The 23,036-nt window shown below is 43.2% G+C and overlaps 1 protein-coding gene across 1 annotated transcript in view; it reads right to left on the bottom strand.

Moving 5' to 3' along the window:
* Positions 1–571: 571 nt before the first annotated feature.
* The window catches only part of FIBCD1 (fibrinogen C domain containing 1), a 31,171-nt gene continuing 8,706 nt past the window's right edge, over positions 572–23,036 (bottom strand). Inside the window, exons 3-8 of the mRNA XM_053472826.1 lie at positions 9,169–9,636; positions 8,885–9,044; positions 8,669–8,805; positions 4,640–4,736; positions 2,579–2,758; positions 572–2,359 (exon numbers count right to left, since the gene is read on the bottom strand). Coding sequence (XP_053328801.1) covers positions 2,100–2,359; positions 2,579–2,758; positions 4,640–4,736; positions 8,669–8,805; positions 8,885–9,044; positions 9,169–9,636 — 1,302 coding nt within the window. The 3' untranslated portion in view covers positions 572–2,099. The remainder of the gene's footprint in view (positions 2,360–2,578; positions 2,759–4,639; positions 4,737–8,668; positions 8,806–8,884; positions 9,045–9,168; positions 9,637–23,036) is intronic.

The following is a 23,036-nucleotide window of genomic DNA, read 5'->3' as shown; positions in this document are numbered from 1 at the left end:
CTTCTGGGGATGACTGATAAGTTCTAACGCGAAGGTGCCTTATGGAATATTAGGCCATGGGTGTAATTGTTCATAGCCCTGCAATGTGAACAGGTCCTACATACATGGACCAAACTGTTTGTGAATAGCTACGTTGCTTTGCTTTCTATTGCAAGTTATAAGTCGATATATAGTAATATCAAGAAGCTCCACTAAAGGCCACTCCGTGCAAATAAAAGTAACTTCTGTCACCGTGAACAGAAGACAACCTTTAAATACATCAGAAGTATGGAAAAACGTACGTAAATGTCGCAGAGAAACATGTATTTTGGGTCCTTTTAAGAGTGAAATAAAACTTCGCAATCACTGGGTCGCCAACAAATGCAAAGTCGGGTTCTTGGCACCAGCTTGGCACAGTTACCATCTGGATGAGTACGCTCTTTGGTACTTGTGCATTAGATAGGGTCCTACACAACATGTCCATGATGAGGTGGCCTTGTCTCATACATAACATGTCCGTCAAACATCGCCCATTCCACCTTCCAACATTAGGTTTTTACAGGACGCGTACGTCTGTACAGAACGTTTAAGATATGTTACCATGTTTAGTTTATTCCCAAAGTAAGCTCTACATGAAAGAGGAGATCAGCAGAGGACCTGTTACAAAGTGTCTATTCATGTATCAACATTTGTCTTCCATGCATCATGTGTGCAGGCAAATTCAACGCTTCCGTAAGCAGCACCGGACGAATCTATGAAGTTCGTTTTATTTTTTTAGAGATTTGAGATGGAATGTAAGACAAAAGATTATATAACCATTGGGAATGTAAGAATGGCACGGAATATTGGGAGCCAGGAGCTTCGGGAGCCATAGCTACCTGCTTTCTGAGATTCGTCCAGCCCTGTCTACAAGCATGTCACAGATTGCCCCGTTAGTTTTTGGCTCAACGCTTTGTATGCACACCCCACTCAATGCCCTGTTTCTTCCCTTGTAAAACATACAGGCCATCCAAGGTGCTAAAAAATCTTAAATAGGACAGAGTTTTGACACCAGAAAACCTCAAAATTCTTAAGGTTATATAAAAAAAAAGTATACATAGAAGCCAGCAACAGATACATATTATGAGTTTCATGTCTCTGGTACAACACGGTCCCGATATTCATTTTGTCCTAGAAGCTCGGTTTAGCTTGGATCCAACCATCTCGATGCTCCTCTATTCCTTCATTTTGTCAACTCCAAAGGTTTTGGAAAGTTCCGCATTCGTCCAGCACGTTCCAATCTGCAAACCGGGACCTTGAATTCAGGTTGTAGACCAGGCACAAAATTACGATAGTGTTTTTTTTTTTTTTTTTTTTTTGACATTGTTTACAGAATTTACACAGTGTGTGCAATGCCACCTTCTACTCCAGAAACGAATACACGAACCAAGTCCGGGAGTTTAGGTGAAAGAAGATAAAAGCTCGAGAAAGCAAGTACTGTGAGGTGAACACCGATGCGACTGTTAGGAGATACTTAGTCCAAGTAGAATGTTAAAGGTCACCCACCAGGCAAAGTGTCTCGCCTTTGGTTCAAACATCAAATCAGAAGACACACCAGCAACACGTGGCAAGGTACTTTGTTGCTGGGTCTATAAGAAATAAATGTGACTACTGACGCCATAGAAAACACCGCCGACCTAATACATTAAAAGTCAAAACTATATCCAGTGTGGTCTTGTGTGTATCAATGGCCCTCAAGACTTGGATCAACATATAGTTGGCTGTAGAGGGTTCTCCAGCTCTTTTCCATCTGAATTCATGCTGTAGCAGACAAGAAGCTCAGAGAAGCTTCCAGTTTGATCGCTGTCTTCTCCTGAATGGCCACTACAGACATTCTGTATTGTCCTGTTTGTAAGTTTTGTTCTATCCCCTTTATATCCTTTGGTGAGACGTCCAAGACAGAAGCTTTAAACACAACAATAAGATTTCACAAAAGACTCTGTGCCATCTGGGGTAGGATAAATTAAACAGCTAGACCCACCCAGCCACGGATTATGGACCCTGGTGGCCTCAATGAAGTCTTGTAAGTCACAAATTCCCCTTGGTTCTCTCACCAATAAAGAGAGAGAGACGTAACAGTTTTACTTGTCCTCCCGCAAGGGTCGGATCTTCATCTCAGTGGATTTCAGGGAGTACTGCCAGCCTGTCCAAGAGGACCATTCAATGCCATCAGCATAGGAGGCATGGTGGCCACGCAGGTATTGCCCATTCAGGTTGGACGTGTGGCAGTTGCGGTACCACCAGGCGCCGTGGTAAAAGCTGGCACAGTTGTTCTCGGAGTGGTCATTGTCCATGTCCTTGGTGGTGAACTTCATGCCACTGTGCTTGCCAAGAGAATCGCCTAGCAAAAGAAGAAGAGTATGAAACATTACAAGACTGCAGACAATAAAATCTTATACATAATATAATATACTTTGGGCTCACAGCGGGTTAGTCAATGAGTTACCAAACACCCTTCACTAAGAACAGAAGTTAAAGACAGTTTAGATGGAGGATGTAGCCTTGGAGATGTATGTAGAATCTGGACAAATCCTAACAGACCAGGAACATCGGAACTAACCTGCAGTTCCGGTGTAGTCGGAGGCAGTAAGAGGATACCCATCTTCTTCTGGGTTGACTGAGAACAAACCCACCCCGAACGTGTTGTATTGAGCGTAGGCCGTGGCGTTATCAAAGTCTTCCAGGTCGATACGGAGCTGGTAATGGGTTTGCATGGTCAGGAAATGAATCCGCTGAAGGCCTGGAAGAGAAAAGAGGGAATTTTTGAGATGGCTCAACGCTGTGGTGAGGGTTCCATCAGTGTAGCTCTGCTCACGTCCATTTGTGACGCCCTACACAACTTGTTCATGCTGAGCCGATTCCCACCAGTGTTTGTCCAAAGTCTGTTTTGCGTATGAGCGACGGCGGACGTCACTTTCTGCGGAGGACTCAAAGGTTTTGGAACCTTTTTCTTTTTTCCCAATTTCAATAAGGACATCAGCGGAATGCAAACGAAGCCGTTCTTCGTGATCAGACTCTGCCCTCCGCTCTGCCGATTTCAATTAAGATTCCATCAGAGGGTCCAGGGCGATCGGCACACCGCTTAGTGAATGTGAGGATCAGCTGCCAACAACCTCAATCCCTCATCTTTAGGCTGCCAGAGAAATATCCCACACTACAGAAAACGAAGACATCAATGGTGCCCATGGAGTGATAACCAATTCGATTAAAAAAATACGGCGAAATTAGAAATTTGACTGCTAGAAAAAAATATTTTCTTACTTACTACATAATTTCAACTTCCCCCACACCTTAGTAAAAAAGGCCGTATCATGTCAAAAGTCCAGTTTTTTATATTTTAATTTACTTCCTATGTAGATTAAACTAGTATTTTATTTGTAACGTCTCTAAAGTAACAGTAGCTCAGCTCATGACTCGTGTATATGTTGTATCTTTCAAATTCTAAATGAATCCTAATATTAAATACATTTCTAAAGGTATTAAACTCGCAGACTGTAAATTCAGCTAAAAAAAAAAAAAAAAAAAAAAAAAAAGGTTTTTATGTAGAATGTCCGCAAATGACATTTCTGGGAGGTAAATAGAGCTATAGCTTACTGGGACACTTTTCTATATAACAATTTTATTAAGCCATAACAACCCTTATAAATCTACATGCAGCATAAAAAAATCATTGATTATACCCTATTTTTTAAATTAAATCCTGGGCCATTTTTTAAAAAATGTAATGACTCCATCACTTTATAGGCAAAGGCGCACAACGTTTAAACTATATTTGTTTAAAAAGAAATATATTCATAATACTAGAATAAGTTGGTGGGTATTTTCAGAACTTCATTAACTATGGTACATTTAACCCATTAAAGACTAACGTTTTTTATATATATATAAATATATATATATAAATATATATATATTTATATATATAAATATATATTTATTTATATATATATAAATATATATATTTATATATATATAAATAAATATATATATATATAAATATATATATTTAGATATATATATATATATATTTATATATAGATTACATTTAAGGACTTTTGCATATTTAACTAGAATAAGTTGGTGGGTATTTTCATAACTTAAGTAACTATGGTACATTTAACCATTAAAAACAGATTTTTATATATATATATATATAAATATATATCTATATATATATAAAATATATATTTATATATATATATATATAATATATATTTATATATATAATATATATATAATATATTATATATATATATATAGGTATATAAAATATATAAATATATATATATATATATTACATGTAAGGAATAAAACACTTTTGCATATTTAACTCTATAATTATATATTGTTCTTTTGTAAGGCAAGTAGGTTTTTAAAAAAAAACAAAAAAAAACATATTGATAAACCTCTAAAAACCTTAAAAGGGTTGTTAGGAGACAGAATACTCAATCAGGGGATTGTCTCCTAAAAATGGGGACATTTGGCCGCCCTACTTGAGATTCTAGTTTCTAGACTTCCATCATAACCATGGGTATGGCCGCGTTGGCCTTGAAGAAGACAGCCCAAGTTGGTTTTGTTGCGCCCATAAGTAACGTCTTTGGAATAGTCTTTGGTCACTCACCCAACCAATGCTCTCCTGTCAGCTTCCCGAAGCCGTCCCTGTACTGTTCCCAACCACGGAAGAAGTTCACCGAGCCATCTTCTCTCCTCTGAAACACCTGAAACGGGGAAAACACTTCCTACGTTGTCCAAACACAGACGGATAAAGGAATTATCTCTGGAACGCGATCCTCTGCAGACTGCAGGATTAAGAAGCTATAACGTTAACAGCTTAGTATAGCCTCAGAACACTAACGCTTCCCCTATGGAGAGTAAATTAATTTCGAATTTTAATGCCTTGTAATTGGCCGCGATATAACTCGCGCATGCTACTGTCACAATAGGAAGCGTTAACGCAGTATCTCATCTACATCTGCACTTCGTTTGTTGAATTACTGTCAAGCTGTTAACCCTCGTCGGTGCACATTGCAGATGATGCCCGGGACTAGCACACCGCACACTTATCGGGCTATAATCTTTTTTTTTTTGCAACTTGGTACATCATCTGTGACAACATAATAACTAGATCGCAAGTATTTCGGAACAAGTGTCATGTTGTTTTTTTGGCTGAAATCTACTTAAACACATATGCGCCTGTTCTATATCACAATTTTTGCTACATATGTTGCAGAAACACTTTCACGGGGGGCATCTACCCCCATAAACCTCCGTACAAGCACCACGTTAGAGTGTGTGTTAGTGTGAGAGCGAGTATGTGCGTGTTAGAGTGTGTGTTAGTGTGAGAGCGAGTATGTGTGTGCGTGTTAGAGTGTGTGTTAGTGTGAGAGTGAGTATGTGCGTGTTAGAGTGTGTGTTAGTGTGAGAGCGAGTATGTGTGTGCGTGTTGGCCTGTGTGTTAGTGTGAGAGCGAGTATGTGCGTGTTAGAGTGTGTGTTAGTGTGAGAGCGAGTATGTGTGTGCGTGTTGGCGTGTGTGTTAGTGTGAGAGCGAGTATGCGTGTGCTTGTTAGCGTGTGTTAGTGTGAATGCGAGTATGTGTGTGTTAGTGTGAGAGCGAGTATGTGTGTGCATGTTAGCGTGTGTGAGAGCGAGTTGTGTGTGTGTGTTAGAGTGTGTGTTAGTGTGAGAGCGAGTATGTATGTGTGTGTTAGCCTGTGTGTTAGCCTGTGTGTTAGTGTGAGAGCGAGTATGTGTGTGGGTGTTGGTGTGTGTGTTAGTGTGAGAGCGAGTATGCGTGTGTGTGTTAGCGTGTGATCGTTACAGGGCAGCAGTAGGCACTCGGTTTGGATTGCCCGAGTGGCTTATTTCACCCCAGTTGGGTGGAAAGTGTTCTGGGGTGGAATCACTGGTGTCCTAGCGGGCAGCACTAGGCATTTGGAATACGCCAGAACTGTTATTTCTGTGATTCTCCCCATGCCGTGGTCAATGAACCATTACCAGGAGCCTCTTAAAATAATGAATGAAGAAGAGGGGGGAGGGAGCGAGTTTTTTTTGTCTGTCTAATAAACATCATCGCGAAACGCGAAGGATTCCGACCCTTCCACGCCGCGTCGCGCAGGCAGAGTTATCCTTAAAAGACGCGATGGGAATTATGTACCAAAGATTTCCCGAAGCCGAGCCGACCCCGCATTCATCAAAGAAAATAATCTGGCCGCGTGTCAGCTTCAGCCGCTCGTCTGATTTATCAAGCGCTGCTCTGCCTCGGCTGGGCGCAGGGGGACGTTTCATGCGAACTCTGCGACGTGCGGCAGGTGAAGGGGTTAAAAGGTTTAAGCGTGTTTTACACGGATGTTTATATCCCCGAAGACGGAGGCCGGCGCGGGGAGATTCAATCATACAGGTGCCCGCCGCGCAGGGAAAGCCGGGATTAATCTGCCCCGACCTTGCGCGGCACAAGTAGGGCGCGTCGGCGGGTGGCGCAGCAGAGAGACAAATCCAGAGGTGACGCCGGGCAGGGGAACGACGGAGAGACGGGTGGGAGGGAGAGAGAGAGACCGAGAGAGGGAGAGGAGAAGATTAGACGCAAGTTAAGGTGGGGAGCCTGTAACGGATCAAGGGAGTAATTCGGTGGCCAAATATCCTCACTAGGTCTCCTTGAGCTGGGAATTAATTATAAGGGCCAAGGATGGACAGCTGCATTTGTTAGCCTGGCTACTAAAAAACCCCCCATCAAAATCTAGAAGGATTAGACAGGGGAACGCGGCAGTGGGTAGTTAAGACAAGGGCAGAGGTATAGGAGGAGGACGTGACACGCCTTTGAGAATTGAATAACGTTACTCTTGATGAAACGTGAAAGCAAATTAGTGGAAAAGGAGGGCCACGAGGTCACACTTGTCTTTTTTATGCCCATCATTAAATATGAATCCCCCCCTTCGGCTAGATGAACCCAACGCGGAGTCCAAGAAATGAAATATTTACGCCGTTTCCTTACACTCAGTTGGCGAGTTCCTCAAACGGAAAACGTTTCTAAACGGCCTCCAGGTGCGGGAGGGATATTATTAACCCCCTGGTGACCGCAGACAGGTATTATAAGGGAAGAAGACGTATTATTCCCGGAGATTCCCTTTCGCTGGCGTCATTCCCGAGCACCCAATTACCTGCCTTATTTGCATATTAAAATAATTATAATATCAAGTTAACAAATGATTTGTTCAGCAGGTTGAAGAAATACGCATACTCTTCACTAATTTATATGATAAATCGCATTAATCCGTGCGCATTTTTCCAAAGACCTCGTTTTTTTGTGTTGTTGAGAAAGCAGCGGTCGGTTTAGAAGTTGCAGGCTGCTTTCTCCTAGCGATCTGCGCATCTACAGTGATTCATCTCATCTTCACCAAGAGCAGCCAGCGGGATCCTTGGTTGATCCTCTCTGCTTTTAGGTGTCCCGGCTCAGCTGATTGGCCGAAACATGTTCTGATGTCATCTAGTCCAATAGTTGTCATAGAAATAAAAATTCAAATGAAATGATAATAATTGAACGGTGCTGTAAGGTATTCTGTCGGAGAGACTCCGAGCCCCCAAATCCTTATACAACTCGATATCTTTTGTTACGGTGACCCAATAAGAGATACCATTCCATCCTCTTGAAAGACAAAAAAAATCAAAATTCAAATGAAATGATAATAATTTAATGGGTAAATTATCCAAAAATGTTAAATGCGATGGTTTTCTAATATTCCGGATTTCTTTTGCCTGAAAACCTGTGTGTTTATTAATAAATGTTTAGAACCACAAACATTGCCATAGTTACGGTGCCTTTCTGGCAAAGGTTCTGTTATTTTGTGCTGAAGCCGGGCTCTCCGGGGTTCCTGTTCTGGACCGGCTGTCTCCGGCTCTGTGACCGGATCCCATCACGGAGCCGGGGAGGACTGACAGCGTTACAAAGTGACATTATTTCCCTGTGTAAGTGCATGGAAGAACCTTTCGCAGAGACGGGTGGGAGCGGATACTAGGGGGGTGAGATAGATGGAGGACCATGTGCTTGGGAGCAGATTTCGTTTCTGGCGCGCAATGCTAACAATATTTTTGGATAATCAAAGCTCAGCCGTGGCGTTGCCAATTGCGTGGAACTGAGCGCCGTTCTGCCCTCCAGGTTTTGGTGCTGGGGGGTAAAAATGTTCAGCAAAGGAGATTGAGATTCAAATTAATGAGAATGATTTGCAGGGATGGAAAAAAAAAGAGCCGCAGGGTTCACCTTTTGGCCCTTTGCCCCCCCAGTAACTCACATACACAATGGTCCACATATTCATAACTAGTACACACATACACATTCACACTTACACACACCCACTAACACACACTTACACACTAATACACATACACACGCTAACACACACTAACACACATTTACACACTCATGGTAATACACATTCACGCTCATACATTTACACACAGACATTCATGCTTACCTACTCACACATACACATTCATTCTAACACACACATACACATTCATGCTCACACACACATACAAAATCATGCCCGGCATCAAACACATGGCAGTGCAGTGGATATGCCCGGCTGCACAGTACCTGAGCGTAAAAGCATATCATGGGCACTGTCATAAACTGAAATTGAGGTTCATTCACTTACTGTCCACCCGCCACCATCTGTTGTCATATCACAGAAGACTTGAAAGCCAGATGGATAGTGTATGGGAAACACAGAGTATACTCCATCCTCTTGTTGTCCACTCATGTAAATATCGTAGCAGTCCCGTGGTCTGGAACCTTGAGGAACATAAGACAAGTTCTTGATTGGCCAGCCTGAAGATTGTGGAACGTTAGCAATAGAAAGACAGTTTCTCACCATTGGCACAGCCACGAGGTCGGGAACTTCTGGCTGGTGCCCGTTGGAGGTCTGCCTTGAGACGGGGTCGGGATGATCCCACCTCTCTCTGTACCGTCTCCAGGACATCGCTGACTGAGCTGACCAGCTGTGCCACGTGGCTCTGACTTTCTGAGAGGAGCTAGGGGAACCAAGATGGGTTAAAAATGAGAATGCACAGAACTTTGTATAAATCTTGAAATTTCACATTGAGTTTTAGTCAACCCAGAAGTCTAATTTTGGATTCCTGGCTGAAAGTATAATACCTGTATGAGTCTCCCTTGCTCACTTTGCAGAGCTCCCAACTCTGCTCCAAGTCCACTCTGCCCTTTCTTAAGGGTTTCCCAATCTGCTCGCTGTCGGGCCACTTGTGATGCCATCTGTGCAACTTGATCTGCTAACCCTGACAGCAGAGCCCTCTCCTTCCCTCCGGCCACCTTCTGCGCTGACTCGTGATCCGCCAAGGCAGAAAGCAGAGAAGACTGGAGGCCTTCCAGCCTGGGGAAGGGATCTGGGCAATTGGGGTCAATGAATATACTGATGTGAGAGCTATCAGCCCTCTCGATGGTCACCAAAGCATTGGGGTCTTCCATGTTGGTGGTAATGACCGGAGGTGGTTCCGTAGATGGAGCGTGGTAGTGATTCATGAACAGAACGGCTCCAGTGACGGTGACGGCCAACAAGACGGCTACGGACAGCAACACAGTGCAGAGGATGTAACCGCAACTTGTTCTCTGCAAAGGAACAGACATCATATCATCATTTTGCATAATTACTACAGAGCGAGTATAATATATATATATTTTAACAAAACCTGCAATTGACTCAAGGTCTTTTCCATAGCAACTCGTGTTGTTAAAAAAAAAAAAAAAAAAAAAATGAAACTATACACATCACATCTGGACTTTTGCCCCAGATACCTCCAGGCTTTTAATATAATGCATCGGTGGAAGGGTACGAACAGGCTTGGGACCCAAATTCACTACTAAGCCCCTTGTGATCTGCTGGGAGAAGCTCGTTTATGAGTTCCAAAGAACGTTGGCCGAGTTGTATCTACTCTGTTAAGCACCAGCTCACCTGAACAGCCTTAACGTTTGGCTACCTACCTTATCGGTTAAACGGAAGGTCCTACACGTCAGAGCTATTAGCGCCATGGAGTTAAACTCCACTTTCGAGGGTTGCCGATCCACTGGAGATTCAGGGTAATTATATTATAAGTCATTATAAGTGATAAACATAACCTAATTGTTTTGTTCCCTGTTAATTAAGTTAAACCCAAAGACGGAGCCCTAATGTCTTGGTTAGGGGAAGGCTATCAGGATGAAGCAGCTGAGGAACATCATTGCCTGTCCCTGCACGTAATGCTTGCGGTGAAACAGCCCAGTAAGAAGCGTGTTTGTCTGCCGCCGCACATTAGTCCTTAGCAGGGAAACACTGAAAGTAAAAATTATCCCAGCCTTTTAAAGCCCAGCAGCCCACAGGGCATGCAATTACATGCTGTGTACGGCTGTAGAACACAAGACCATGCCACATCTGCCAATGCCGGTCTCCAACGCAGCGCTGGGTTTCATGAACATTAAATACTTGCTGTTGCAGAACATCGATGCTGTAGGTCTGAGTGACGCTGATTCTGTATATTTACAAAAATACACCACTGGCTTCGCATATCTAGGAACCCTCTGGATGTCTTCAGGCCAGGAGCTTATCGTTAGGACAAGTTCTATGTTTTCCAAAGCATTGTCTAAGTCTAGAAGCGGAGGGTAACTCCACCATCTACCAACCCAATTCCACGGTCTGTGTTCCCACCAAGGTAACAATGACTCTGTAAGGTTCTGATCTATTGTCCACTTCTTGGCTCCATAAGAACGTTGGACATCTCATGGCAAGGACCAAAACTAGGAACTTTTCAGAATAACTGTGTATTTGCTCTCAATTCTCTCCAAAGCCTTTCGGTCCTGTCTCGTGTCTTTTGTAAGCATTAGAGAATAAAATCCCGTGTTAATGATCCCTACTACATTCGAGAATACTAAGAACTGGCATCCCTGACACATTGTTACATTGACTGGACTAGATGACAAAATACAGCTCTGCCCAAAGAGACGCGATCGCGACTAAGGTAGCATCTTCTTATGTCCAAAGTAATTAGCGCCAGGCAAAAAAAGACAAACCAGAGTTAGAGTTTCGACAACGTGCGAAAAACACGACCCAAGAGACTGCAGTTTCTCACTTATTTCCCTTTGAAATTTAAACGTCAAACTAGATGATTCCGTTCAGCACAACAACAATGTCTCGAGATAACGCAATCCTTGGATTTCATCGGAGGCTCGCTAGGGACCAGACCCAACGACAGATTCCACCCCTGGGTGATCTTTACGTTACACCAACTAGCAAAGAATTTATTACAAAATCTTCCTGAAATTCACATTTACTGAGGCGGACAAAAAAGATGGTATTTAACACAAAAAATCATATTTTCCCCTCTGCCTTTTGACTTTTTTTTTAAATACCTGGAAGTATCTTTGTTACCAGATAGCAAGTCGGAGTCTGACGTTATAGGGAATATGTGGTTGTCATCCAAAGAGAGAGGGGGTGTCTCTCCGACACAGCAGGGCTGTCGCGGATAGAGAGGTAGGCTGTCTCTTAGTCAGAGCAGAGCTGACACAGAAGAGGAAGGGGGTATCTTTACTTCTTTACTCGGAGTGATACTTTGTTACTGCTCAGCTGTCAGAAAATTAAGTACTGTCTCTTTAAACCAAGCTGTCGAGGAAGACCAGGTTACTCATGGAGATGGGTGGATGTCTTTCTCGCTGAGGGGCCGTCACGCAGCGTAGCGTATGCGTTCCCGTAAGACATGTCTCATTATTAAATCTCTTTTCGGCGCCAACTGCTGTGCACTCACTTTAGCTGTCACACTGTGATAGCTTCGTGTGTCGTTCCTTCGCAGGGGGTCTCTAGTAGAAGGCAAAGTGCCTTCCCATCAGATTCCTTTCACTCCTGATGTTACATGACATGAACACATCATTAGACAGCTCTTCATATTCATATCAACCATCCTCCTTCAGGCCCCTGGGAATCAGCGTAGCTAAATGGACAGGGAGCATGTATGTGTGTGGGTTAGTGCATGCTCAGGGCATGTCCGTGTTTTGATTGGGTATGTTAATTGAGGGGGTGGGAGACCCTAGGTGATATAAGGTGCCCTCTGGGTGACCCCGGTCACTGTCCTTTTTTACAAGACACGGCCAACAGTTTTACCTGCTTCCCACCCTCCCTCCCTATTTTTGTGCACTAACTTTCTTTCTTTTGTCACAGCTGGCGGTTTGTGTGTCCTTGCCGGTCTGGTTTTGGTAAGTGATGGAGTTTGGATGCTGGTGTAATGGAAGGCTCAATCCTCCCCTAACCTCTGGTGTTTTATTGGACGTGCCCACCGAGCTTGTTGGACGGCTGGTGGTTAGCATTGGTGGTGGGACAGCGAAAGGTAGCTGTCAATTTGGTTTGGACGAGGGGGGAGGTGAGTACCTGTGGTCTGGATTGTGCAGTGTGAGAGGCCGGCAAGGACGAGGTTAATTCGGTTCCTGTGTTGGTTATGATTTGAATATGTTATGGTAATGTGTTATGTATATTTTGTATATTTGTATTTATTGGTTATTGTTTATCATTCTTATTGGTTTATGGTGTTTTGGGCCAACACAGTGTTTTATGGTTTTATAATAAAATTGTGCTGTGGCCTGCTTTATCCAATTTCGGTCTCCGTGTCGTTATTTGGTGGGTTAAACTGGTATGGGGTTACAATGCACAATACACACTACCTACATACATGGCGTTCCGCAAGGTAAGCGAGAGAATTCTGCAGCGTACACGTACCTCTTTTCCCACCCTGTCCGTCTCTTACTCTCTTACTCTACCCGCTTTATGAGTCGCAGAACCAACATGGACCTTGACCGAACAGGTGCACCTTACCTGTTCCTTCTCCTTGCGTCTGTCTCGCTTCCCGACCAGGACTACTGATTTCTATGCAAAAGTACAGGGGTTCCAATACAAGCTCCGAGCCAACCTTGATACTTTGGGAGCTGTTTAGGAACACAATCTGTTACTATGTGTTTGCGCACAACAGTCATTCTGCATCAGCTGTTTGGTCAGCCCCAAAATGCCGTTAAGTGAGTTTAGGAAATGAGCGATTAAGCCGATTACCGCGCCCCGGACCTTTATTGCCGAACTGTAACAAGCTGTTATTTCTGAACTGCAAGAAGAACCAGAAGGGGAAAACTTTGTGTGTGCCTAATCTAGAATTCCATGGGAGATTTGCCAACCAGTGGCGTATTCGAGCCTACGATGGCAGGACGAGGTTGGCGATATCCCCTCTACTGCATGACACCCTAGTGGGCTATAAGGCTCCCTGCCACGGCACTAGCCAATGGGCTGGTTAAGAGGGAGGTCACTGATCTCCCCAACCAGCCTATTAATCCATAGATTCTTTCCGCACCTTCAAAAGTGGAGTGCCAGGATACATATGACGTCATATACCGATACCCACTAAAAAGGGCAGCGCCGCCTAGGGGTCGGCAGGCAATTGCTGCCCAATATGAAGTTCAGTTTTAGAATTGAAAACATGAATATTTGGCAAACAGAAGAAAAAAAAAAGCAGAAAAAGTATATAAATAATAAGTAAAATAATTTATTTTTAATTAATTACCAGAGATCAATTCAACTTTTCAGTGATGTCACAAGCCAGTTCATTGAACCTGTGATGTCAGACCGCCAGTATGTATATAAAGCTGTATTGAATTTCCATTGAAAAGTGTTTTAGCCTTACTCTTTTTTAAAGGCCCACAGACACGTTAGACTTTTGCCTCGTTGGAAATGGGAACGGATTCTTGGCCAAGCAGGGTTGTACCCGGTTACAATGTTACATATTTAGCAAGGTAGCAAATTCCGCATTCCCGAGCTTTACAGCCCTTACTGTGAAGAACGTTCTTCTTGGTTTAAGATGGAATCACAGCTCCTCTAACAGGTATAAGTGGCTTCTCCTTATCTGCCCTGTCTGTAGGGCAAAGAACGGCAAGGAACTCATTAAACAACGTTTGCGACTTGGATCCTTTTAGGTAAAGGTTTGTAGGCCTAACATCTGAAGGACATTGTAGCCTTTCCATGAGCTCTGCCCCTGACCTTGTCGTGAGCAGAATTAATGGCACCCTCGTTATAACACAGCTAGTCTGGAACCGGAGCGGCACAGAACGGCGAGCGCCGGGGAGCACCGCAATGACCCGGTCGTATTTTTTAATATCTGTTTGAAAACCATCCCTGGGAAGAAGGCAGCATGATAAAGTGGGAAAGAAATGGAGACTGACTAATAAGTGCAAATCTAGCACAACGTGTGCCAACACTGCATAAACGTATATAACATTTTCGGAGGCAGCTTGATTTCTTTTTTTAGGAGCCGGGGAACAGCGCATACTTCCCGATCTGTATAAAATATCTAAGAAAGGTTACGCGCCAGCAGTTACACTTTAGGAGCCGTCGCTACCTTCAGCCAGGGGTAAATCCGGTCATTTATCGAATCACAGGATAATCGTTGATTATGTAAAACAAAACTCAACTTTCTCGTAACGTCTATGAGGCTTGTAATCATTTGGGCAGTGAGAAAACCTCGTGGTTATCGACTTGTAGAACTGCTGCTTCCATAATAATAGTGGGCAAAATGTATCGTGACAAAACTGGCTCAGTTTTTTGGGCAATATGGCTAAATCTGTTCTAAATGTATCATCACTTTGCACCCTGGGTCTGATTTGCATCAGATAAATATGGTCTATTGGACTATGCTAACGAAACTGAAGTTAGACCACATCTAATCCAGTCACTTTCCGATGAAATCCAGCATTATGTTTCTAATTAGGTATGTAGTAATGTGGGCTCAGCAGGATACCCCCAGGAGTCACCGTGTGTCTGTAAGGAGCTCTAATGCCCAAATATTCCTTTCCTCTCTTTCCTCCACGTTACCCTCCTTTCCCTTTTTCCTCTTTTCTTTTCCTTTCCTCTTTTTCCATTACTCTCCCTCCCTTTCCTCTTCATTCTGTTACTTTTTCCTCTACTCTTCTTTCTGTTCCTTTATTTCCCTTTCTCTTTCTCCTCTGCTCACTCTTCCTTTCCTCTTCTTTCTTTTTCTCTACTCTCCTCTCCATTTCTCTTATTACTTTTCCTCTTGTTCTTCTACTCTTCTTCCTTTCCCATCCTTTCCCTCCTTTTGTTTCTTTCTGCTTCTCTCATTGCCTTTCTTTGTCTTTCCTCCACCTGACTGGCGGTCCTGACTGGCTGCCTACTGGGGCCACTGGTTCATTGTGCGTGGTTAATAGGCTGATATACATTACTCTTCCGTTTAACCGGACTAGAACTTTGGCAACCTATTTATTAGTCGGCTAATGCTCCAGCTTTCAAGACTATGGAGGGCCCCTCATCACGTATGAAGATACAGGAGATCGAGTGTTTTCTGCCTTGTGGTCGCACAAATATTAAAACTCAGCAGCTATTTAAAACCTCCAGCACGCTCCACGTTTTTTTTCTCCCCGTACCTCGACGCTGCTTTAATGCATTTACTGTAAAGCGCAGCAATTTAATTACTATAATGAAAAGATTGGGATTTAGTGTACTCAAATAATTTATTTTTACCACCAGGACGTAATCCTATCTAGTTCCAATAAAATAAGACTAGGCAGCTCAGTTGTTCCTTGCAAACTAAAGATGAGATAAACAACCCAGTTCCCATGACTCCAAGTCAGCCCCGCAGTGTATGTGGACTACAATTTCCACAATCCCTGGCATCTGAGTAGTTGGATGCAACCTATGTCCATTTCCTAGCCGCTATGGACATTTACCTTCTTACTTACTTCCCCAAGTACATGACTCCTATAATTATATAATGAACCAGACACAGATGGTGTTATAGCATGACTCTTATCATTATATAGCGATCCAGACACAGATGGTAGCACACAATGACTCCTATTATTATATAGCGAGTCATACAAAGGTGTTAGTACATAATGATTCTTGTCATTATATAGTAAGCCAGACACAGATGGTGGTACAGTGTAACTCCCATCACGTATGCTCTCTCACACTCACATCATTGACTCTTACTCTCATTCTCTCACGCTCTCTCACTCTTACTTCATCTCACACGCTCTTATTATTTCTCTCAATGTCTCCTCAACCTCTGCGCCGACCACTTCCACGTCCCTGTATCCTTTCTTCTCTCTTCTTTCTTCATCAATTTCTTCCTGGTATCAGCTCTGTTGACCAGGTCCTCAGGAGTCATTCTGCATAAGGTCGGAGGCTCCACACAACATTTGGACTGCCTCGATTGTGGGAAAGGAGACAGGGGTGTGGAAGTGATCAACAGAGAAGGCAGAGAGACCCTTTCTGGGACACTACGTTGTCCTGGAATGAAGGTACCTGGGACACTGCCTCAAAACATGGGACAGTCCTGGGCAATGCATGGCCTATCCCTAAAGGGGCTGTTTATTTAAATTAAACTATCGCAAGCTTAAGGGTTAATTCACCTTGCTAGTATATTATACAAATAAACCTGGATCTGTCATTTTAATCCATCCTCTCATAGGCAACACATTTCTAGATGTTTTCTTCATTTTCTAGGGTAACCACCTTCAACAAACTTCAGCATTCCCTGAACAATTTTGAATAAGTCAAAATATTACACGATTAAAGAAATATTTCCGACAAGAGTTTGGGTATTCAGAACATTGTTTCTAATACTATACTTTGTTCCAAGAGTGTTAAATCCCACTAAATAAATCGAGCAGCACCTATAAAGTAACATTCAAAGAAGATGTCACCAAAATTCCAGGCTCACGGAGGACTTGAAGAACGCATAAGCCTTTTTACGAAAAGGTTTGCCGATTCTCCGAGATAGAAAGGGTTACATGACTTAAACGATATCACTCTACATGTTAATAATCGTCTATTAGCTGGGGGGAAAAAATCTTATCTGAAAAGAAGCCGAGCATGAGGTGCCTACAACGCATCCAGCAACCAGACAGCAGGATTATTAATGTCCTGCTCTGGAAAACCGCTGATATATTGTTGCTGTTTTTTGTGAGTGACAGCAAGAGGCATAATATAGCAAATTATCATGGACCGATACACAAGGAAATGATCCTATTTTACAGGGAATGCAGCCGTACATACAGGGAGAAGGATTGACCTTGTGCAAATGACGCTCATCTTCAGAATCCTGATCACTTAAGACCGTTGACTTACACGACGCGACGCTACGGACAGAGTCGGTCTTGCTTGATACAAAGTGTCGCTTTCAATGTTTTGTCGAATTTTGACTATTTTTTCCATATCTGCTCATTCATAAAATAATCAGCTCGAGAAGCAAGTTAATCCGTCATCTGGTTGGTTGGGCAGCTGCATAAATAATTCGCAAATGTTTTAGACCGATGTTGGAGAAGACCTCTCCTCCACAATCAAACCACAAAGAAGAGACATAAAAGACAAAAAAAACCCAGAAAGATACATATAGAGCAAATCCGTACAATATCTATGACCAGAGAGAGAAAGCTCATCAAAATATATCCATGTATTCCTTGATTCTGTATATCATAAAATATATGAGAAGTAATGGCACATATACATGAAATGTGAAAATAAGGCCCTCAAATAATAAATAAATTTTCCCTTATTCTAACTGAATTAAATTTATAAAAAAAATAAAACCTAATGCCAACGAAAAATAGTTAAAAGTCCTCTGCGTAGACATTTTAATACTTTTAATATTTTATGTTGGCGTTCAAGACTTCTGTTTAATTTGCTTTATTGATTTATTTATTTTAGAAATTATATATATATATTTTAGTCCTTGGCAGGTATTAAATATATATATATATATATATAAATTGATTGATTAATGGTTACATTTTAGAATGGTTTAGATTTTATATTTAAGTTATTATTGGAAAAAAAACATTCTAATAACATGTCCACTTTATGTGCATCGGACTCAAGATTACCGTTTTTGGGTGTTTTAAGAAACAATGGCATAAATATAAAATATTGTTGTTGACCTCTCAGATTAAGGCATTGTTTGGATGAAGTGATTTGACCATGTTAGCTAAATCGATCCCGAAATAAATGATAATTTCACCATTTCACGTTGAGCTGCATCTTGATCTTAGCTGGTCCTGCAAACACTCTCGCCTCTCCTTGATGAAATATTTATAGCGAGACAATATTATTCAGTGCAACCTTATTCAAAATAATAGACGGAATGCAGAATTGGCAGAAAGAAGAGATATTGTCTTCTAAAAAAGTCATCCGCACCCCCCACTAAAATAGATCTTTGGAGCCGCGATGCAGATTCTGGCACCCAATACTTAAAGGGACACTCCAGCCATCAAGTGCCTTGATACATATCATTTCATTTTATCTCCTTGGAAATGGATCATCAGCATCCCGCCATATGCATTTAACTCTTTCCCACCCAGCTCCTTGGCTCGGAGGAGGTTCGCTCGGCTAAGCACATCACCCGCTTGCCGGTGGGCACGCAAGCCAGCTGCCTCAATGAGATTTCCAGGGGTCTAACAAAATGCCCATGCATGTGCAGAAAGCCAGACAGCGGTGTTGCGTTGGAGCTGCAGCTTCTCTTAAAGCTTAGTGCAACTGCTCGTCATCGTCCGGCTTTTCTCCTAAGAATGGTCCTAGGTAGTCTTGAAAGTTTGCAATCTATTCTTCAGTTTATCTCTCCTACATCTGGAAGAGAGTTGAGTCTTTAGCGTCCCTGTAATGCAGCAAAATGTATAGCGGAACTTGTATGACGGCGGAATGTTTAGTTATTTTATCCGCTGCTCATTTGACTTTTAAACAAATAACCCACATCTGTGTCATGATGACTGCAGAAGACGCAGAGACTTTCTCCGGAACACGGCTCTGGATGGGTCAAGTGGCTCTTAACTGCGTTTATAGTGGAGGATTCTAAATGGAATCCCTTTAAGAGTTCTAGCTGGCGTCTTGCGTTGAGTGGGTTAAGCCTACACCTCGCTGCTCCCTGCCATCGCCACGCTGCCACTCCTTGCGGCTATTAAACTGCACATGCTGAGCAAAGCTGTTATTAAGGCAGACTGGACGATCAGAGAAGCAACAGGAAAAGCATCAAGTGCCCAAGTGAAGAAATAATGAAAGCCGAGGTTTGACAAGGAGGCTGTCAGCGTAAGCGGGAAGGATGGAGGTGAGACAGCAGACGGTGCGCTCTGCACAGATAATGTGTCCTTAGGGCTTCAAGATGACGCTCACCTTCAGTTTGCTCAAGGCCCAAAGCGTCTGCTTTCCCCGCCTGTCCCTCCTTAGCCTTGGTCTTCTAACCCAACAACCCCAGCCTCTAAAATCTGAATCTACCACTGAAGACACACCGCTGGGGGTGAATTTAGGGGGTACCTAGGGTAGGTCCGACTCAGTAAAGCCCCCCTATCTAAAAGAGAGAGTATTCCTTGTACATCATCCTCTGTGGTAAACATTGAGATATGACATCATGTCCCTCACAGGAGAATGGAGAATATGCTGGCTAAACACAGACCTCCATTTTGGAAATGGGCCTATTAGAAGAGAGACCTCTGATCTACCAACTGGCCCACCAGGCTACCGTTCACTATGAAGTACGATTGCCCAACAGGGTGGCTGCAATTATGGCAGCCCCTATGAATTACGGAGGTCACTTTGTTGGGCAATAGTCCACCATGGATGCCTTGTTTTATCCAGTAAATCAAAATAGAAAAAGGCTCCAGGCACTCATGGGTTCCATCAGGCAGATTTATTGGAAGAGATGAACAACAACGTTTCGACCTCACGATGAGGTCTTTATCAAGTTGGTAAAGACCTCATCGTGAGGTCGAAACGTTGTTGTTCATCTCTTCCAATAAATCTGCCTGATGGAACCCATGAGTGCCTGGAGCCTTTTTCTATTTTGATTTACTGGGGAGCTGGCCCTTCCTGGCACAGCTAAGCACCTGAGTTCCTGTGGGGAGTGAGTGCAGATTCCTGATTCTGGTGACTTGTTTTATCCAGTAGCACCATGGAGAGTCTCCTTTGCCCATGCAGATCCCTGCACTGCCTCCACTACCTCTCAGAGGAACTGGTATCAGAGTGGTGTCAGACAAATGAATAAGTTATCTTGCAGCCCTTAGTCACCCTATTTGTAATAAAATAATGCCATTTGAATATAATCTTGATAATGCACAAAATCGACGTATTCTAAGCATTCTGGGATCCTTATTAAGCTTTCAGACAATCCAGATATCGTGCTCTGGAGCAGCCCACTGAATTATTCGCTCCGAGCCTCCCAAACCCTCGAGCCGCCTCTGTTCTTATAAATAGATTATATCGCTGGATTAGCAACCTCTCCTCTGGAGCATCTGAAAAACATCAAATTAACGGCTTTGGACTCCTCTTCTAATAAACGTGACGACGAGCGTACAATGGGGGAGACGTACGGCAAGAGAGCGCCGAAACCGAGGAAAATTCATAAAGATGCTGAGAAAACCCGAGAACCGATACCCACAGTAACTTTATTCTCCCCCCTGAAAGTTTAGTTACATAAAAACAACAAATAAACTTATAAGAAGCTTCTTTGGCAACAAAGTATCGATGCTTTAAGTCACATGACAATTAAGTGTTCCCAAGAAAAATAATGAAGCAATTAGATTAGGGAATAACTTCTGAGGGAATGATGTTTCTTATGGGGGGCTTAGTTAAAAAGTGTTGAGTACATCGACTAACTACCTGCCATTTGCCATAAGGGTCCTACAAGTTACCCCTCCCCCCCTGGAGTTTTAACTCAGCCATAAGTGAAAAGACCTCATAGAAGGACAGGAAGACCACCAGAGATAGCAGAACTTCCATGTTTCTCAATCTGTGTGTGCGAAACCAAATGCCGGCTGAGGATCACCAACAGCGAGAAGGCAAGCGCTGTCCTCCAGATGGTGAACTACAAATCTCAGAATGCTCAGACAGCCAACTAGCACATCAATGCCAGTTGAATTAGTCGTAGGTTTGTCATATAATAAAATGCTCTGGTGCGTGGAAACACCGGGATGAGGTAATATTGACCATATCTGTCTGCCATTGGTCTACGAGTAACGTTGTGGCAAAAGAGGGGCATTCCACCCCCCAGCCCTCATCAACCCAACGCCTTCCATGGCACAGCAATGGACGTATGTCCCCATAATCACCCCATGTCTTCTACGCCGAGACCCCCCGTCTACAAAAATGATGCTGATGGATTCGAAAAGCGCTCGCATTAAAACACACTTATAAACGTGGCAAGTTTGTAACTTGAAGGCAGCGCATGCACACAAAAAAAAACGCTTCCGTGCTGAATTTCTACACCATGGGAGCCAAGTGTTAGACGGCCTCTGTAAAAACTCAGATTAAGTACCTTAGGACACGGGAACTTCATATATATGCAAATCCGATAACACACTAATCTGACTTAATTAATTTTTCAGAGAGAACGAGGAGGCCCCCGTACTCCAAACTCTCGCCTCGCCAAGCAAAAAAGGCACAGATCCCCGGGAGCTGTCGTCAAGGGAACAGCGGCAAACGCCACATGTGCATTCCGGGGGGTTGCGACCCCCATCAAAGTCAACAGTGATAGCTTTTAATACGGATGCTCGGCTGTTACTGAAATATAACCCCTATAATCCTTAGCAGACTATTATTCGAATTCTTTAATAGGCCCAAATCCTTGCGTCCCTCATCTCTCCACCCCCCCACCCCCCCCCGATGTCCTTCTTTCTCTAGGACCTCAGAATGTTCGAACGGCGTCTTATCACCGTGGCAACCAGAACAAGAATTTCCCAAACCAGACGCAGCATTCCACCCGTTGCTATGGCGACAACACCCATTTTAAAACTTTGCACCAGCATCGCTTTTTTATTATTATCATTTATTGTTTTTTATAGCGCCATCAAATTCCGTAGCGCTGTACAATGGGTAGACGGGACAAAACGTCAATAAATAACTCAACAGACAAGGGGGCATTTTATTAAAATATAGGTGAAACGCTGATATTTTTTTTTACACGCCACCGACATATTAATATACTATTCAAGAATCCATTATCCCGGGCGCAGACAATAAGAGTATATTAAACGACAGGAGTAATAATATTCCGCGAAAAAAAATCAGATTTATTGCTTTCCTTCCAATCGAATAAATATATTTCATTCAATTAATGCGGGAGAAATAAAATAACTCTGTTTCTAATACCAAAAAGCACAGAATCTTGTTAGACGTCTCATTGGCTTTCTCTGTGTGTCGGGGAAGGGGGGGGGGATAAAGGGAATATTTTATATTTACATATTGGGTACGGTTTTAATATATTTAACCCTTCGGGACGTCTGGTCCGGGGTGTAAAGTTAGGATTGCGGTACGGGGGCTGCTTTGTTTGCATTTTTTCGGCTGCATTATCAATGAGGATTTCATCGAGGGAAATCTTGCGAGGACGCAGACGTTCCAAAGTCATCGAGTCCTAAACGCCGCAAGGTAAGTCATGCATTTCTTGTTATTTAATATTATGTTATATATATAAAAAAAGGCTCAATACCCTCCCTTAGTCCCAAAACACGTCTTTTCTTTGTGAAAAAAATATTATTTATTGTTCTTTTTTTTTATTAAGCGGTAACATATTCTGTAGTGCTGTAGAGTCCTAGAACAAAATTGGCCGGGCTGCCCCTGAAAATTTAACGCACAGAGCCCCCCTTGCGGGATGGATTGTCCTGCGGCATCAGTGGCAGTCCCGTGGCATCAGTGGGTGGTCCTATGGAATCACTGGATGATCCTATGGCATCAGTGGGTGGTCCCATGGGGTCAGTGGGTGGTCCTGCTGACGTTATGGGCGGTCCCCATTACATCGTGGGGAACTTGCCATTTTTTGGTGGGGAAGTGGGTGGGGAGTGGGTTGTGCCGCAACGCCCCTCACACACCCGATGTTTCACCGCAGTGACCCGGAAAAGAGGCGATTTCCCTCCAGACCCAGAGCGTTCCCGGGTTTTACAACATGGCGTTGAAATAAAACACACAGAGAACGTGGGCCTCATCCTCGGCAGTAACCAAACGCCAACCGAAG

This window comes from Spea bombifrons, chromosome 8, assembly GCF_027358695.1.
Source record: "Spea bombifrons isolate aSpeBom1 chromosome 8, aSpeBom1.2.pri, whole genome shotgun sequence".
NCBI classification, from domain to species: domain Eukaryota; kingdom Metazoa; phylum Chordata; class Amphibia; order Anura; family Pelobatidae; genus Spea; species Spea bombifrons.
Note: the sequence above shows the minus strand (reverse complement) of the source record. Positions and strands in the feature narration are given on the sequence as shown.